The sequence below is a fragment of the Panthera onca genome, chromosome C1, assembly GCF_046562875.1.
Source record: "Panthera onca isolate mPanOnc1 chromosome C1, mPanOnc1 haplotype 2, whole genome shotgun sequence".
Taxonomy (NCBI): Eukaryota; Metazoa; Chordata; class Mammalia; order Carnivora; family Felidae; genus Panthera; species Panthera onca.
The window spans coordinates 170,372,330-170,392,343 of record NC_138346.1 but is presented as its reverse complement, the minus strand read 5'-3'; the positions used below and the strand labels follow the sequence as shown (position 1 = coordinate 170,392,343).

At 33.2% G+C, this 20,014-nt stretch overlaps 2 protein-coding genes across 17 annotated transcripts in view; one reads left to right on the top strand and one right to left on the bottom strand.

The window, feature by feature from the left end:
- DOCK7 (dedicator of cytokinesis 7) overlaps positions 1–20,014 on the bottom strand; it is a 234,727-nt gene that overhangs the window by 118,955 nt on the left and 95,758 nt on the right. The gene's annotated exons all lie outside the window — the stretch shown is intronic.
- Positions 7,702–16,849, top strand: ANGPTL3 (angiopoietin like 3). Of its 2 annotated transcripts, XM_060626151.3 has the most exons (7): positions 7,704–8,260; positions 8,935–9,045; positions 11,989–12,103; positions 13,551–13,664; positions 14,089–14,184; positions 15,936–16,202; positions 16,614–16,849. In XM_060626151.3, exons 1-7 carry the CDS (start codon positions 7,766–7,768, stop codon positions 16,796–16,798), a joined length of 1,383 nt encoding a protein of 460 aa, XP_060482134.1. In that variant the 5' UTR covers positions 7,704–7,765; the 3' UTR covers positions 16,799–16,849. The 2 variants fall into 2 exon arrangements, with proteins under 2 accessions (XP_081652548.1, XP_060482134.1); XM_081796422.1 differs by lacking the exon at positions 15,936–16,202 and having other exon boundaries at positions 7,702–8,260.

Below are 20,014 nucleotides of genomic sequence, written 5' to 3'. Positions count from 1 at the left end.
AACAGCCCTTAATAAGTATAAAAGAACTGAGATCATACCATGCACACTTTCAGATCACAATGCTATGAAACTTGAAATCAACCACAGGAAAAAGTCTGGAAAATATCCAAAAGCATGGAAGTTAAAGAACATCCTACTGAAGAATGAATGGGTCAACCAGGCAATTAGAGAAGAAATTAAAAAATATATGGAAACAAATGAAAATGAAAATACAACAATCCAAATGTTTTGGGATACAGTGAAGGCAGTCCTGAGAGAAAAATACATTGCAATCCAGGCCTATCTCAAGAAACAAGAAAAATCCCAAATACAAAATCTAATAGCACGCCTAAAGGAACTAGAAGCAGAACAGCAAAGACACCCCAAACCCAGCAGAAGAAGAGAAATAATAAAGATCGGAGCAAAAATAACAATATAGAATCCAAAAAAACAGTAGACCAAAGCAATGAAACCAAGAGTTGGTTTTTCGAAAAAATAAACAAAATTGATAAACCCATGGCCAGGCTTCTCAGAAAAGAGAGAGGGCCCAATGTTTATAGCAGCACTTTTAACAACAGCCAAATTATGGAAAGAGACTAAATGTTAATCAACTGACAAATGGATAAAGAAGATGTGGTTTATACATACAATGGAATACTATTTGGCAATGAGAAAGAATGAAATCTGGCCATTTGTAGCAACGTGGATAGAACTGGAGAGTGTTATGCTAAGTGAGGTAAGTCAGGCAGAGAAAGACAGATACCATATGTTTTCACTCTTATGTGGATCCTGAGAAACTTAACAGAAGACCATGGGGGAGGAGAAGCGGGGGAAAAAAGTTACAGAGAAGGAAGGAGGCAAACCATAAGAGACTCTTAAATACTGAGAATAAACTGAGGGCTGATAGGGGGTGGTGAGGAGGGGAAAGTGGATGATGGGCATTGAGGAGGGCACCTGTTGGCATGAGCACTGGGTGTTGTATGGAAACCAATTTGTCAATAAATTATATTTAATATTAAAAAAAATTTTTAATTAAAAAAAAGATTGGAAAGGTTTGAGTTTGATTAAATACTAATGAGAAGAATCCAGATGAGACAGAGTCTGCATACATTAGAACAAAAAAGTAAAGATTCCTGAAATGATAGGAGAGAACAGGATTCAAAGCACGTAACAGATTGCCCTTAATTATGCTTGTAATTCCTCATTGTAGCAAACATTTGCTGAGTATGCAGTGTGCTAGATACTAAGAATATAGAGATAAAAGACAAAGTTACTGACATCACAGAACTGCAGTCTAGAGGGAGAATCGGACAAGCAAATAATTATAATGTAGTGTAAGTGCTATGAACATAGAATATCACTGAAGCCCACAAGAGGACCTGAGACTAAGGAATCTGCAACAAGTTTCAATGAAAAATTTGTAAGTAGGATAAACAAGCAGAACACACAGAAAAGCAAAACACACTATGCTTCCCCCCACCCCTCAGAATCTCTACATTATCATTACTACTGTTTTAGCTTTGTGGACATGGACATGATTGGCCTTTTCCCATCTTTAAAGTCTCAGAAAACCTCACCTTTACCCTCCCCTGCCATCACATCACTTTGTTATTCTATTTACAACTCTTAAACAATCTGCTTAAAACAATCCTAAAATATCTTATACATTTATGTATTATTTCTTGTTTATATATCTCCTTTAATAGAGTCCAAACTCCATGAGAGCAAGAACTGTATCTATCTGGTTAACTGCTATATTCCCAGTGCCTAAAACAGTGCCTCATATTGAACGAACGAATGAATGAATGAATGATACAGAATGCACATATTTAGTTACTTAATACTTCAGGGAGTTTGGATTCCAGATTAAATGGAAATTAATTAAACATAACCTATAAGCTATGTTTGATTTCCAATAAAAGACAAACAGTTTTAAATTGAACTTGTTTCCAAAGATAAAAAGCATACAACTGAATCCAGATTCTTTTCCATTTGACTACTAATTCCACTAACAAGTTCCCACATATAACTAGTAAGTCTTTACCTTGCACTTATAATACTTCTTCAGAAGAATTTCAAATCAGCAGTGAGAAGGCAGACTAATGAAAAGTGTTGAGATAGCACCTAGCCATTTAGGGAAAAAAGATGAATTCATATTTCACTCCTCCTCAAAATAAATTCTAGAATAATCAAAGGTTTAAATAATAAAAATAAAGCCAACAAGTACTAGAAAAGCTTTAAAGAGACCACATTTTATAGGTGAGAAGGTATTTCTGAGCATGAGCCACAAACATAAAAGACAAATTTTAAAGCCTTTTCAGAAAAGGTGGTATCAATACCCACAGGTGGAAGACAAATGACAAACTGGAAAAACACTATTCACTACACATAAAATAAGGACTATCCAAAATATGTAAACAATTCCTACAATCAGTCAGAAAGAGACAAACAAAAAAGGGGGGGAGGAATATGGGAAGAGGGGACTTCTATAATACTCAGGTAATTCACAAAAAGAGCAAAATAGATGGCCAGCAAAATACACCAGATGTTTTTCACCTATTAGATTTACTGATATCTTTTGTTTTTCTCATTCAAAGCATTGGTAAAAATTCATGGGAAAAGAGCAACTCTCATTACTCTTGGCAGAGATGTAAATTGGCGCAACTCTTTTGAAGGATCATCTGACATGAGAAATCATAATGTGAAATTCAACACCACGACCTTGTTGTTTAAAAACATTTATACACACACGGGAAGACATTTCTGTGAGTATTGTTTGCAATTAGAAAACTGGAAACTTAAATGATCATTAACAGGGGAAGACTTAAATTATGGTACATCCATATAAATAAATGATTATGCAACCATTAAAAAGGATACATCAATCTACAGGCACTCAGGAAAATAAATTTTAAAATATGAAGGTCTTGAACCAATTTTTTTTTTTAATATTTATTTTCGTGGGAGAGAGATTGAGCAAGGGAGGGAAGAGAGAGAGAGAGATAGAGGATCCAAAGTGGGCTCTGAGCTGTCAGTGCAGATCCCAATACAGGGCTTTAACTCAAGAACTGTGAGAACATGACCTGAGCTGAAGTTGGACACTTAACCCAGTGAGCCGTCCAGGCACCCCTATATATGGCATGGATTATATATAACACAATCCCATTTGTGTTAAAAAAAAAAATTATATATAGCTACTCATCTAAGGGATCTAGTATGACAGAGCCCAAAATGTTAATAGTGAAGAGTCAGGATTTTTATTTTTTACAAGTTTCAGAAATACCTGGATTTCCACAATAGGTACTTTCACATAAAAATTTAACATTTATCAATAATGAACATGGAAGAAAAAAAGTAAGATAAATGAAATTTGTTTAAAGGTCACTCATCTTCTGGATCTGCACCGTCCAATAAAATAGTCTAACGAGACCAGTAAGCACTTGATGTGTGCCTATTCTAACTGAAATATGCTCAAAGTACATAAACATACCAGATTTGGAAGACTTATTAAGAAAAAAGAATATAAAATATCTAATTAATGTTTTTATATGGATCACATATTGAAATAATTTTTGATATACTGGATTAAATACACTATTAAAATGAATTTCACTTGTTTCTGTTCACTTCTTTTATGTATATAACTCATACTATATTTCCATTGAATAGTGCCTGTTCTGGACAAAGAGAGGAAAGGGATTATTAATGTATTAATCTGGCAGTATTCTTCACCTTGTTTAATATAAATATTTCTATTTATAAATGTGTTTCTCTCAAGCTATTACTTTCAGAATCTTCCTACCAAACATTAATTCAAAAACAAATGATCACATTTTGTAAAGGAAGAAATTAAAAGGATTACATTCAGAAGATCCCAATGCCTTGTGTTTTATTTGGAAGTCACATCTCTGGAAGATTGCACAACCGGGGGAGGATAAAGGACTTTGCTTTGCTTGAAGCTTAAACAAGACTTCTAAATGTCCTAAAATGCCATGTAGCTAAAGTTTTGTATATTAGTTCTTAGAAACTAGAAATCCTTAGATTAGAGTCCGATTTTTAGTTTCTTACTTGGCAGAAATCATTTTAACTTTCATAACATTACTGGTTATATTTGATTAGGGTTCTATTTAAATAGGCACAAATTCAAGCAAAGATTAGATTCTGCCTTTGACAATGTGTACTCAGACAGGAGGTGGATGAAAAGGTAGATGTAAAATGTGTACTCAGACTGGAGGCATGAAAAGGCCAATGGAAAATCACTTATAAAATTGCTATTTCCGTTACACTTCCCATGCTGACACTCTTCCACATCTCATAAATAGGCAAATTATTCACTTTATGTATATTCAATAATATGTCAAACTACTATAAGAAAAGAAAATTATTCAGATATTTCTACCCAGGGACGGTATACTATAAACCAAGAATATGTGATGACTGCCTTTAATCAGCTGTGTTACATGTAAAGGAATTATATAAATTGTGCAAAAAGTGTTAATATTCTAATACAGTAACCAAAATGGAAGGAAATTCCTTCCCACGGTAAGAGTGTCCAGCTACTTTCATGTACTAGAAGAGACAAACTCAAAAATCTTTTCTAATTCTTTTCTCTAAAAAGTACCTCCTATGTCAAAAATGGTTGAGCATCTACTATATGCAAATGTTGTACTTGGAAACTCCCATGTTAAGGCCTTATCATTCTCTTTTTCATCCCATATATTTATATTGTTTCTCAAATATGTAAGGCATTGTACTAAATAAAGTGCTATAAGGGATACAAATTAAAAAACGATACAGATCTTGCCCATAAACAGCTTATAGTGCAAAAGAAATGAGAAGCTGGCCCATCTCAATTTCCCAACTAGAAGGTGGATGAAACATCAGGGTCGATAGTGTTAAGCCAGAAAAGTAGACAGTTTAGTTAAGAGGAGTTTCGAAATATGCCCTTCATGACCAATGATCACAACACTAACTTTTTCCTTTAAAAAGGAAAGAAAAAATTCAAATTTCTCCAGTAGTTCTATATGCACTATCATAATTCCATAACATTTAACAGTGGTGAAGGGAAGATGAAAATGAAGACTAAGAAATTTTTTTTGTTGTTCTTCTTTATTAGCAGAAGTATTTGCATATTTTTATTTACTTGGATTCTTTATTTCTCTTACAAATAGAAATATTCAGGAGCGCATGGGTGGCTCCGTCAATTGAGCATCCAACTCTTGATTTTGGCTCTGGTCATATCATGGTTCGTGGGCTAGAGCCCCGTGTCAGGCTCTGCACTGAGAGTACTAAGCCTCCTTGGGATTCTCTCTCCCTCTGTCTCTCTGACTCTCCCCCATTTGCATGTGTTCTCTCTCGTTCTCTCTCAAAATAAATAAACTTAATAAAAAATGTATATGGTTCTGTATTAGACACTTAAACTATACAAAGGCTCAACAAAAGATGTAATTCCTTGTACCTACCAAGGGACTAAATGCAGAGAACATAGATTCTAGCAAAATTTTTCAACTCATGTCATCTTAACATGAGATTAAACAATATTCACCAATAAAACATTACTGTATGGGCATAAATGCATTGATTGTTTCTAATTACCAAAAATAACTAATATATAATATCAGGATTATTTACTATACACCAGATAATGTTCTGTGCTTTAAAATTTTTAATTCTTAATCTTTATACAATCCTGTAAGTAGGTATTATCTTCACTTGACAGCTGAGAAAATACAGGTACAGAAAAGCTAAGTAATTTGACCAACAGCCACAGAGCTGAAGAATGGCAGAGCCAGATTCCTAGTCAGCCAGCTTCTCTCCAGAATCATACTCTCAACCACTGTGGTAAACTACTTGACTGTAGCTCTTAAATCTGAAAGCCCTTAATCCTAAATCGTCAAAGGAAATGGTCTTTATTTTATACCAGGAAGAGGCATTGCTAAGAATAGAAATTTGGAAATGGTTCATGTTATAAAGTTTTGCTTGACAATTTACTATTTAAACCGTGTAAGTACATTATGTTAAAACTTTTTCCTTTACAAAAAAACTATTAACTTTATTCAAAAATTTCTCTCAGGCCTGATTACACACACATACACTGGTTCAAAGATCATTCATGTGATACAATAACTAATACTTTGAGTACTTCCTATTTGCCAGACACTGTTCTAAGTGCTCTACACCTATCATTTCTTTTAATTCTCATAACCCTATTTAAGTATGTACAATAACTATCTCAGTTTACAGATGAGAAGACTGAGGCATGGGGAGGTTGCATAACTTGTCCAAGACCAGAAGGTTAGAGCTGGGTCTTGGATATGGATGACAGTCTGATTCCAGAGCCCACACTCTTATTTTACTATATTCATTTGTCAAGATAATGCATTGTTTTTTAAGTTGGCTTCACACCCAGCAGAGAGCCCAATGCAGGGCTTGAACTCAACAACCCCGAGATCAAGACCTGAACTGCAATCAAGAGTCGGACGTTTAACTGACCAAGGCACCCAGGCATCCAAAATAAGGCATTTTTAAAGGATTTATTATCTTCTCAAAAAGTTCTCAATGAGCACTCAAGAAGGCTAATCAGTAATAATTAAACAAGGCATTTGATATTTTTCCTTTTAATACTATGTTAGAAGCACAGTAGAACATTTGTTTTTGAACACACTATTAATTTGTTGGTTTTGTTAAATTTATGTTACCAAAATTGTTACCAATCTCACAAAGTTCAGAAAAACTTACAACAAGCAAATTGTTTCTGACACTGGAAGTATATAATTCTGGCTTGACTGTACAAGATCACCTAATCTATTGGTCTTTCAGTGGGCACATGGAAAAGAAGTTAGAACATAGACACAGCTTTATATAACACAAAAAGGGAGTGAAATGCCTTTTAATGTATGAGATTTTACGATAATATAAAAATATGGTTAGGGGCGCCTGGGTGGCTTGGTTGGTTAAGCGTCCGACTTCAGCTCAGGTCATGATCTCACGGTCCGTGAGTTCGAGCCCCGCGTCGGGCTCTGTGCTGACAGCTCAGAGCCTGGAGCCTGTTTCCGATTCTGTGTCTCCCTCTCTCTCTGCCCCTCCCCTGTTCATGCTCTGTCTCTCTCTGTCTCAAAAATAAATAAACGTTAAAAAAAAAAAAAATTAAAAAAAATAAATAAATAAAAATAAAAATATGGTTAGGAAAGATATTCTGAAGCAAAAGACATACTAACAATTACAGTGACAAATAATAAGGAATGTATAATCATGTTAGCTTATACAGAGTATCACAGGAATGCTGCATTGAGAGCCCTTAATACCACCTGAAGCAGTGGAGGAAGGCTTCAGAGAGAAACCATTTCTGGGAATAGGTTGCTGTTTCCAAAACAACTAAAATACAATTTGGGAAACACATCCTTAATTCGCTAATCTTCCTCAACCTTAATGTTAATTTACCAGTCAAAAGAGTTTAATTGTAAATCTCTTTTAAAAATCATGGTAAATTAAAATAAGCATTTAAAAAAGGCAACTCTCACAACCCTGAAACTGAAGTTTATAATACTGCAGAATTAAATACAGTAACAATTTAAAATTAAAGTTAATTGCTCATTTCTTTCATTTCATTTAGCACTGATCTAACTCAATATAGAAGGTTACATTCGTACAAGTTTACACAGCTTAATGATTAACTACATTCACCTGCCAACCTTACTGTTTGCAGTGTGGCAAATAGTAGTATATATAGAGTTTAGAAGTCTAGGTCTGCCTACAGGAGAAAATTAGTTGAATAATTACGATAAAAATGAACACGATTAAGCTCTTTCTTTTTATTGTTCCTCTAGTTATTTCTTCCAAAATTGACCAAGACTATTCATCATATGATTCTATGTCTCCAGAGCCAAAATCAAGATTTGCTATGTTAGATGATGTAAAAATTTTAGCCAATGGCCTCCTTCAGTTAGGACATGGTCTTAAAGACTTTGTCCATAAGACTAAGGGCCAAATTAATGACATATTTCAAAAACTCAACATATTTGATCAGTCTTTTTATGACCTATCACTGCAAACCAATGAAATCAAAGAAGAAGAAAAGGAACTTAGAAGAACTACATCCAAACTACAAGTTAAGAATGAAGAAGTAAAGAATATGTCACTTGAACTCACCTCAAAACTTGAAAGCCTCCTAGAAGAAAAAAATCTACTTCAACAAAAAGTGAAATATTTGGAGAAGCAATTAACCAGTTTAACTAAAAATCAACCTGAAATCCAGGAACACCCAGAAATAACTTCACTTAAAGTAAGTAGAAATCAAAGAGGGTTCATGATTATGTTTTCAATATGGATCTTTTTTAAAAATGTTTTAAGACATGCTACTTTGTTGAATCATTGAAATACTATACTTTTCTCAAGGAAAAAAAGCTTCTAGGAAATAAAATTTCCTGTTATAATTTCAAGTTGTTTTTTATGATTCTACACTTATTTCAGATGAAAATTATAAATCAATTAATAAAATTTTAGAACACTAAATTATTACAATATTGCCAATTACTAGAGGCAGGTAAAAGGTTAGAGGAAGATAATTTGAAACTATCCTCCCATATTGAAAATGGATAAAAGTATAAATAAATAAACAAATAAATAAATAAATAAAATGGATAAAAGTAGTAAATAAATGGTAAAGATTAATTCCTATTAAAATACTATGGGTTTTTTTTTTTTTTCCATTTAACTGAACTACTTTAAAGTTCAGGAAATCAGGTTTTAGAGATAGTACATTTTAAATCGTAAAAACGAAAGGATTTGAAGCATACAAGAGAAAATGGTTGCCAATATTCAATTATTTAATCCACTATTAGTTTTAAAAATTTAGATTGTAATAGTTACAAAAAACAAAAAAGACTCACTTAACAAAAAAGCAAAGAAAAAAGAAAGAAGAAATAAACTTCTAACCACCCTACAATCTATGTCCAGAATTTTGTAGAACAGCAAGATAACAGCATCAAAGACCTTCTCCAGACCGTGGAGGAACAATACAGACAATTAAATCAACAGCATAGTCAAATAAAAGAAATAGAAAACCAGGTAAGTCAATATTTTAATGGCTCGTCCAATCTTTTACATAAAATCTAGGTTTATGGGAACATTAAGCCCTAAATTTATTTTTAAAACTTCTAGTTGGGATAGTGAGTAAACCCATCACATCGGCATGATCGTTAAGATTGGAGACTCTAAATCTCATAAACTACCTCAGTTTGAATCTGGGCTCTAAAACTTTGGTGTGACCTAACTCCTCTGTCTCTCAGTTTCTTCACTTATTCTATGAAGAAAATAACAGAACCTATCTTATAGGAGTGTTGTGAGAAAAAAAAAAAAAAAGAATTAATTTATGTAAAGTATACCTCCAACAGACCCACTAACATGATTCTATCAAAAGTTAAAATTGGATCACATCTCTCTTTGTTTAAAACCACACAGTGGCTGCCCATCTCACTTCCAGTGGCCACAAGACCCCCAGTGACTCATCTCTCTGACTTCATCTCCACTACTCTAGTCATACTGGGGTACTCTTCCCCGTTACTCAAACACATCGAACATGCTGCTGTCTCAGGGCTTTTGCCCATGCTCCCCATAACTGGAATGCTCTTCTCCCTGGTATCTGCATGGCCCACTCTCATTTCCTTTAGGTCTTTCTCAAATGTAAAATTCTCAGTGAAGCCTTCCCAAGTCACTTAATCAAAAATTATAATCCCTAAGCCCATACTTAAAAACCTGCTACCTCCTTCATTACTCTCCTTTTTTCCTTTACGTGTAGCTCTATTTCATGCAATATATATATTTTTTAGTTATTTGTCTGTCCCCTCACGAGTATGTAAACTCCATGAGAACAGGGATTTTCTCCATTTTCTCATAGCTGACGCCCCAAAATATAGAATATTGTCTGAGACATAGTAGGAACTCAATAAATATGTTGAGTAAATTTAATGTCATATTTAACACAAAGAAGTCAACAAAAGCATGCTATTATTAATAGTATTAGAAACTGTGTGCCTACGTGGATGGAACTGGAGAGTGTGATGCTAAGTGAAATTAGCCATACAGAGAAAGACAGATACCATATGTTTTCACTCTTATGTGGATCCTGAGAAACTTAACAGAAACCCATGGAGGAGGGGAAGGGAAAAAAAAAAAAAAGAGGTTAGAGTGGGAGAGAGCCAAAGCATAAGAGACTCTTAAAAACTGAGAACAAACTGAGGGCTGATGGGGGGTGGGAGGGAGGGGAGGGTGGGTGATGCGTATTGAGGAGGGCACCTTTTGGGATGAGCACTGGGTGTTGTATGGAAACCAATTTGACAATAAATTTCATATATTGAAAAAAAAAAAAAAAAGAAACTGTGTGCCTGATAACTAAAGTTCAATACCCAACAATATAATTAATCTACAATGTAAACAGCTGGCTAGGTGAGGGAGATACCTGTCTTGAATAAAGCTATGTGAGAACCTACACATTTCAATATGGAATACCACAGTTCGAAAATATTAATTAGTAATGCTATGGAACAGGCACTCAAGAGGGTTCCAAAACTAATACAAACTTGGAGAAACTTGTAAAAAAAAATAGTTGCCAAGAATTATAAAACAATTTCCACTAAACAAACATCATTATATGTTTCAGTAATTTTATAACTCATAATTTCAGGTTATTTTTGCTAATTATGAGACATAATTTACTAAGTTATTTTATTATTTTTCCTAACTATCCAAAAGGGTTTGTTGCCAACAACTAGTTTTGATTTCCATAATTTCCTCATTACATTATTTTTCTTATTTCTTTTTTCTTATATCTTTTATAACAGTTAAATGAGCCTACTCACAGAAACAGAATGCCACTATTATCAAATTACATACATCCTAATAATAAAATGTATGAAGAATTCAAAACAATGAATATCTGAGTTGGAAGAAGCCTTAGATCATCTGATCCAACTTCCTCAAATTTAAAATAAGAGTCTAAAACTCTATGTTAAGTGACTTTAACATCACACAGTTACTTAGGGAAAAAAGGTTAATACCCAACAAATGAACTTTGCAACAGATCCTTATGAATTACGTCCTAAAAAATGCTGATATCAAAAAACACTAATAAGATATCACATATTCTGTGTTGCTCAGGCCAACAATAAGAAAAGCTTTCAAGTCAATAAAATGCAAACCCAGCACACTTTACATAAAAGTAAACTTGCTAAAACTAACAATGAAATATTGTATGTATTGAAAGTAAGCAAATAAAGCTGCCAATCTGTCACCTCTACAGATATATTTACATTCCAAAAAAACTATTAAGAAAGCAGCCTTGTTCAGGGTGCCTGGGTGGTTCAGTTGGTTAAGTGTCTGACTTTGGCTCAGGTCATGACCTCATGGTGAGTTCGAGCCCCGCATCGGGCTCTCTGCTGTCAGCTCACAGAGCCTACTTCAATCCTCTGCTTCCTCTCTCTCTCTGCCCCTCCCCCCCTCAGAAATAAATAAACTTGAAAAAAGAAGAAGGAAGGAAGGAAGGAAGGAAGGAAGGAAGGAAGGAAGGAAGGAAGGATAGAAGAAGCCTTATTCAAATTATGTGCTAAGTCTTTAGGCAGGTCTGAGAATCAATCAATAAGGCCTACAACTGAGAATTATTAAAGCTTAAAATCTGCCTACTACTGAATAGCATATATATTCTATTCATGTAAATAAACAGAACATGTTAAAATATGCTAAGCAAAGTCTCTACCTTTGGTCTTGCTGTTTTTTGACTAATTTCTGGTTTGTGCTTTGCTCTCTCTAGTTTTTTAAACCCATTAAACAATGTGCCTGATTACATATTTTGAGAACAAGTCATCTATATAATCTGTACAGCATTGTTTATCCCTCTTAACATCAAGAGCAGTAACATATTATGAACTTAAAGATGTATATAAATTGTAATCTTAATATCCTCCCTCAGACTCCTCTAACTGTATACTCCATACCATTTTTATATTCTTTCATCAGCTAAGAAGAACTGGTGTTCAAGAATCCACAGAAAATTCTCTTTCTTCTAAACCAAGGGCACCAAGAACTACCCCTTTTCTTCACTTGAATGAAACAAAAATTGTAGAACATGATGGTAAGTTAATTTGTTGGGTTTCCTTCTTGAAGGTATTATCATCAAATTCTTTTCCTATCTTAGACATTCCCATAAAAAATAATTGCTATTCTTGGGACCCGTTCTAAACTAAACGAGAGTAAAGAGACAAATCTACCAAATACAATGTGTCAACCTTAATTGGATCCTGGCAGCTCTTTTAACCCTATAAAACACATTTTTAAGACAATCAGGAAAATATAGTTGTAGACTTGATACTAGATAATATGACATTATTTTAAAATGTCTTAGATGTAATAATAGTATTATAGTCATGCAATAAAATAATTTCATGTTTAAGAGATACATGTCGAAATATTTAAGTGGCTAAGGGTCATGATGTTTGCAAATTTCAAATAGTACAGCAAAATACATGTTTGTATATATGTATGTTTATAAAGCAAAAATGGCAAAAGGTTAACAATTCCTGAATACAGGTGGAAAGACTATGAAGTTCTCTCTAATGTTTCTACCTTCCTGTTTCCTTGAAAATTTTCATAAGAAAAACACAAAGACAGGAGAACAAAGTCTCCATTCCTGACGATACTTTAACAAAATAATAATACTTTCAAAATACACTTACTTTTATGTAATTCATACACATACACAAAAGGTCTCTGTAAGTTTCCTTCATGTATGTTCACTCTTTCCACCTGTTGACTATGTGCTATACACCAAACACTGTAATAATGTCTTATGTAGTATTATATTTATATCCTTCCTGGGGAGCCTGGGTGGCTCAGTTGGTTAAGTGTCTGACTTCCTCTCAAGTCATGATTTTATTGCTCCTGAGTTTGAGCCCCGCATCGGGCTCTGTGCTGACAGCTCAGAGCCTCAAGCCTGCTAGGATTCTGTGTCTCCCTCTCTTGTCTGTCCCTTCCCCACTCACGCTCTCTCTGTCACTCTCAAAAAAGGATATAAAATAAATTTATATCCTTCCTTTATCTGACAAAATATGTGTCTAAAATTCTCATTTTGTCACTTTTCTTAAAAAGAAATCAGTTTGAGGGGCACCTGGGTGGCTCACTCGGTTAAAGGTCTGACTTCAGCTGAGATCAAGATCTCACAGTTCATGAGTTTGAGCCCTGCATGGGGCTCTATGCTGACAGCTTGGAGCCTGGAGACTGCTTCAGATTCTGTGTCTCCCTCTCTCTCTGTCCCTCTCTGGCTTGTGTTCTCTCTCTCAAAAATAAACATCAAGAAAAAATTTTTTTAAAAATCAGTTTGATAATAACTATTTTAATAGTATTTGTATAACATGCCGTCTAATAAATCTGCTTTAGCATAAAGTACTTTCTAGGTAATACATTACTGAAAAAGGCTAAGGGCTACATTCACCACAATTCCATAAAATGTCAAGTAAAAGCCCAAGCTCTAAAGATACAATTCCTATTACTGTATCTTATGTAATAAACTTTCTTGATTCTAGACATTCCTGCTAACTGTACCACCATTTATAACAGAGGTGAACATACAAGTGGCATCTACTCCATTAGACCCAGCAACTCTCAAGCTTTTAATGTCTACTGTGATGTTAAATCAGGTAAAACCAGCCTGAAGAGAAAATGGACTATAATTAGCTCGGGTTACTCACTGCCTATTAAGTAAAACTCAATCCTGTCATCTTTGTTGTGAATATAAAATGAAATATAAGCAACATGAGTAGTTATAGAGCTCTAGTACTTATATTTGCTTTGTTTAGTTTCATATTCACTCATGCACTTATTCAATTATTTTCCATAAAGTAATCTGAAATACTATTGTTAATAAGTTTATTAAGACAAATTCATTATTTGCCCTTTACTTAACTTCTTGGTACCATAATAAATAATAAAATGGTACCACCATAGCAACATTAATAACTATATTACAGTGCTACCAATTAAAACCAAAACAAGAAAACAGTATTTTGTTGCATCTGTCAGCATCAATCTACTAAAGTACACAATTACGTTCATTATATTCAGGTAGTTCATGGACAGTGATTCAACACCGAATAGATGGATCACAAAACTTCAATGAAACTTGGGAAAACTACAGATATGGTTTTGGGAGGCTTGACGGTAAGGTGACTTCATTCATTCATTTGTAAAAACTATTGGGGTGCCTGGGTAGCTCAGTCAGTTGAGCATCTGACTTCGGCTCAGGTCATAATCTCATGGTTCATCAGTTCAAGCCCCGCATTGGTCTTGCTGTCAGTGCAGAGCCCGCTTTGGATTCTCTACCCTCCTTTATCTTTCTGCCCCTCTCCTGCTCACACTCTCTCTCTCTCAAAAATAAGTAAAAACACTTAAAAAATATATTTACTGAGAAGCTATTATGGATTGGGCATTAGGAACGCAACAACGAATGAGGAATAGTCCCAGCCTTCACAGAACTTCATAGAACACATAATTACATATCTGTCAGTAATCTATACTTATTACAAGCGACTGTTTGAATTATGCTTACCATAATTTCATGTCTGCTCTTAAGTATATGTATCTCCATTTAATTTGATGGCTTCTAATTATCGAAAGTATAATTATTAAAGACAATTATGATTAAGTGCTATGTGCTCTGATAAGTGGTAAATGCTATATTTGAATGAGCTCTGAAGAAAACCATCCTTATCACAGGTCACTCTACTTTCTTTTTTTAACATTTTAGATATTAATTATTTGGAAGGTGAAAGGAACAAGGAAACTGTCAGATGTACAGTACTAAATGTTTAAATCTTAATTGTTTAAATATTGTAAATGTATACTATAGGATGTGTGATTTAAAGGAAATTAGTTAATACAAATTACTATATTTTGATCACAAAATATAATAAAATAAAATAAGCATAACAAAAATGGTTTTAAACCCAAAAAGGCACATTATAAAAATTCACAAATGTAAGCACTCATATATAAAGTGGAAAACATCCATTATGGTATCAAATTTTGACTTAACATTCAGTACTATTTGCCCATTTAAGAAATTTTGTATTCAAACTACTAGTTAAATCCCTAACTAATCTTCTAAGAATGATTATTTGTAACCCCAAAATAAAAGGCTAACTGTTAAGCCCAGAGTATTCATTTACTTCTATAAGTAAGCCATTTGTACTTGTAATCCTTAAAACTGTCTTCTAATTCAATAGCAATAAAACAGTTTGTCTTTTTTCCTTAAATACTTTAACAGAAGACTGTGATAATTCAAAAGTGTCTATATTTGTTATGCTTTTAGTTTCAAAGAAAAATAATTTTTAAAACTATAGAGAAGTTATTAAGAATTTTTTGACTTAAAATGTCTATAAAATTCTATTCCCTTATTTTTCTACAAAGAAAATGTATATCAAGCAAATATCAAAGGCCAAGACTATATTTGAAGAAAATGACACTACTATCCAAGTAATACTGGATATAATAGTAGAAATCCTTAACAAAACTTTTGATAGTATATGGGTATTAATAAATTCTTGATAGCAAAGCCAGTACACATAAGGACCCAGAAATGAGATAATATTTTACCAATGACCAGATCTAAAATATCTACAATTGCCTAATATATTTCATCCAAGAAACACACCTCACAATATTCATTTTAGAAAGGCTAATCAAACTTTAGGCAGGCCTATTAATATTTTTTATATTTTTTGTACATTTCACTATATTCAATAAAACTGTTTTAAAAAGAAATATTTTAAGAGACTCTAAAATAACCAAGGGATTCAAGGCTAAAACAATTCATTGATTTGCACCAATAAAAAACACTAAAAAAAACCCCACAAAAACTGTTCGTGCCTAATCTGCAGGTAACAACCCACAGATTTTCACTTTCTTTTCAGGAGAATTTTGGTTGGGTCTAGAGAAGATATATTCCATAGTAAAGCAATCTAATTACGTCTTACGAATTGAACTAGAAGACTGGAAAGACAACAAGCATTATATCGAATATTCCTTTCACTTGGGGGATCATGAAACCAACTATACATTACACCTAGTTGAGATTACTGGCAATGTCCCCAACGCACTCCCGGAACACAAAGATTTGGCATTTTCTACTTGGGATCATAAAGCAAAAGGACATGTCAACTGTCCAGAAAGTTATTCAGGTATCTTTTTCCTAACATCAATAATTCATTTTCATATCTACAGAATGTCTTCCCAAAGTATTAGCTAATATCTACAATGTCAACTCTTTAAAAACTGAATCCCAAATAAACATTTTGACTATAGGTAAAAATGTCTTAACATAAGTATTAACTGGATTATGGTTCAAGTAGGTATTTTACCTAGAGATTTTATTTTATAAGAACTTATTTTATAATAATGTTTTATAAATAGCCTAAGATATTTTATTTTGGGTGGCATACATGAGACTTACACAGATTATTTAAAATTGGGATACATGCATAAGGCATACAATACTGTCATATTGTAAGAAATGAAGATGTACTCATAGGGAAATGCATTAACAATAACTAGAGTTTGTATTCATTAAATTCCATATCTATCTTCTTTAGGAGGCTGGTGGTGTCACGATGTATGTGGGGAAAACAACCTGAATGGTAAATATAACAAGCCAAGAGCAAAAACTAAGCCAGAGAGGAGAAGAGGAATATACTGGAAGTCTCAAAATGGAAGGTTGTACTCTATCAAATCAACTAAAATGTTGATCCATCCAACAGATTCAGAAAGCTCTGAATGAACTGAGACAAATTAAAGAGCCAACAAATCAAACATTAAATTCATCTGAAATTACTGTGGTTTAATAATCTGATATTAAATCCCTAACACAAGGATTCAGAAATAGACTCTTGATTTTAAAGCCACTATCAACTTGAAAGTAAACATACCATCAAATCACCTCAAAGAACACCATTTATCTTTCCCAATCAAAATTCTTATATCATTTATACATATATTTTGTGATATGAGTATCAGTTTTATATAGTCACAATCCAAATTTTAACCAATGGGTGAATTTTTAAGTAATTTTTTTAAAATAAAAAACTTACAAGGACTTTTATTTTAAAAGGCATCATGTAAGCTAATTTTACAACTTCCTCAGTTAAAAAAATTTTCTTGCCAAAATTCTGAACTTGAATAAATATAAAAGACTGATAATTGTATAGTTCCTAGATTCTGTAATATTATTAATTTAAAAATTAAAATTCAGTCAGTTCAGAGCACACATGAAAATCTGTAATACTAATTTTAAAACTGATGTTTCATTTTGCTACAACAAAATGTGAAACAAATGTTTGGTATGCTTTATTTAGGAAGTCAAATGAAGCAGGATATAATACTATATTGAAGTAGATTAACTGTCTTAAATGCAGTAGATCATGATTATTAGGTCATATTGACTTTAATATCAGGTATCACTGTATCGTAACATATTTGTTAACTTATGTATATACTGCATACATTTTATATGTTTTAACACTTAATGATGTGAAAACAACTTAAAGGGATCTTGTCAGAATGTAATGAGAAAGAATGTATTTGCAGCATCAAGTTAAAGTTTAATAATTTATTCTCCCTGGGCACAGTATGAGTCTAATACGTTTGTGTAGGTTGTCATATAGAACTAAAAATCATAACAAGTTGTTGAATGTTTAAACAGCCTGACAGATGTGTATGTACATTTTCAAATTCAATAAAGACTCATCCCTTAATATATAGAAATTTAAATTCTTGTAGTTTTTTTAGTGACATGTAATAGAAGTATGATTATGCTATTTCTAATTTAAATCATTTAAATTCTAATCCTCAAGGATTACAAGATGCCAATCTTCTGACCAGAATATCACTTGTCAGTATTTATTTCTAAATAAGGTTTTTAAAGAAACTAGCAAATGGAAATAAAATTTTGAATTAAATCCAGTTTTTAAAGAATAAAATGCCCAAGTTACATAGTGACTTACCTTAGTCAATAAATATTCGGCATTATGTATTTTTCTCTACATGTCATATATGTATAACATGTCATATGTAAACATGTATGATCTATCTGGATCCTACATAAATATTTTGTTTCCAAAGAGTACAAAAGAACAAAGGCAAGAATAGGTTTTAGTTTTTAAAACCGCAGCCGAACTGTCAAAATTGACTTTGGAGCCAGAATGCCAAAATGACTTTTTTTCACAAAAAAATTGGAAGCTTTCAAATACAAAATAATGCATTATTTAATATATCAATTGCTTCTTCTATTCGTCCTTTTTTTTTTTTTTTTTTCTTCACAATTCTTACACAGTAAGTTTCATTTTGTTCCTTTTAGGAGTACTAAGTTAGTTTTTTTCTGCATATAAAATATGCTCAGTGGAGAGATAATTCTGGAAGAGAAAATTTTTTTTTTATGATTCACAAATCATGTCCTTCTGTCCTCACTACTTTGCCAAGTATTCTAATTACACCACTAACTCACAATTGTCTAATCAAATGGCCTTTCCTCAGTCCACATTCTCTTGGATCTCTCTGCTACTTACTAATAAACAATATTCTTCTTCCAAATTTCACTTTCATTTCACTTCCACACTACTATTACACTCTCAGGATTATCCTTAGCCTGGATGCATTTTTATAGCCCTATTCCCTCCTAGTAAGTGATATATTCGGGCCAATGCACACTCTTCAATCATCTCTTCTACTCTGATCCTCAGAAAATCTATTTACTCTCATGGACTCCTCTATTTTCAACGAGTAAAGTTCCCAAATTTATATATTATTCCCAGATCTCTCTCTGGTTCCCCTTCTTACATTGCCTGTTTGCCATTCCTCCTTTTGATACCCTATAATCTCCTCAAATTCAACATCTCAAAACTCATTAAAGCCTTACTGCCCCTGCTGGTCCTTCCTTTCTACCTTATCACACTCCTCCTTACTTCTGCATATTCACTAATGGTAGTATCATGCTTCCAGTCATCCAAGCTTAAAACCTGGAAGACATCTCTGTCTTTCTACTTTGTAAACCACCTCTCCTGTATCTGAAGTCACTAAATGGAATACAATCTTCCTCTGAAAGGTCTGTTAATATGATACCATTTCTTCCCATGTCTACTGCCCAAAGCCCACCAAGACCCACTTTTACCCTGAGTTTTAAATTATCTAAATAGTCTCCTAAGTTTGTCTACCTTCCTTCAATTTTCCTAAAACAAATTTACAATGGCTACATCCTACTTTGACCTATGATGTTCAAACTTGTCTATTAAAAGAGTTTAACAGAAAAAAAAAAAAAAAAAAGAGTTTAACAGCTTGAGAATAATGAAAGCATTTCCTTACAGTGCTGGGATGAAAATGGCTTTATATAAACACAAATTTTAGAATCTTACTAGGATTTTATCTTAAATCTTACAATTTATCTTAAAATTGCATGTGAATTGTGTATTCTACTCTATAAATCATCTCCATATTTAAAAAAAGTTATTTTTTCTCCAAGTCTTCTAAAAGTTATGTTCCTGGAAGATATGTCATGTTTACCCTGTGGTCTTGCAGATCTCATATAGCAAGAATGTATACCCCAATTCAAAGGGCATAAACCTACAGAACAAAATCCCAATCTCTTTCACGTATTCAAGAGTTTCTACAATCTGACCCCAAGTTATCTCTTCAACCATTTCTTGCCCAACACAAACCCTCTGCACTAATCAAAATTATCTACTTTTTAACACTGCCTATTTCCTAAAAGTGCATTTCCTAATGCCACTCCATTTATTTAGAATGCCTCTATATGACTATCTGCTTGGGTAGGTCCTACTTCAAGATCCAGATGATCTCACTTCCTTTACAAATATCTTAGTAAATGGGGGCTCCTCCCTCAATATTTACAGCATTACTGTCTGTACCCCTCAACTGGCATTTAGCAAATCAAGAAAAGACAGAAAAGTACATGTGGCAAATGATAAAAAAGAATCATGCAAAA

Excerpts from the sequence above, each read along its gene's own strand:
- ANGPTL3 (XM_060626151.3), top strand. The coding sequence starts at position 7,766 with ATGAACACGATTAAGCTCTTTCTTTTTATTGTTCCTCTAGTTATTTCT. Across the intron at positions 9,046-11,988 it reads TAAAAGAAATAGAAAACCAG|CTAAGAAGAACTGGTGTTCA; the intron begins GTAAGTCAATAT and ends TTCTTTCATCAG. Across the intron at positions 14,185-15,935 it reads TGGTTTTGGGAGGCTTGACG|GAGAATTTTGGTTGGGTCTA; the intron begins GTAAGGTGACTT and ends CTTTCTTTTCAG.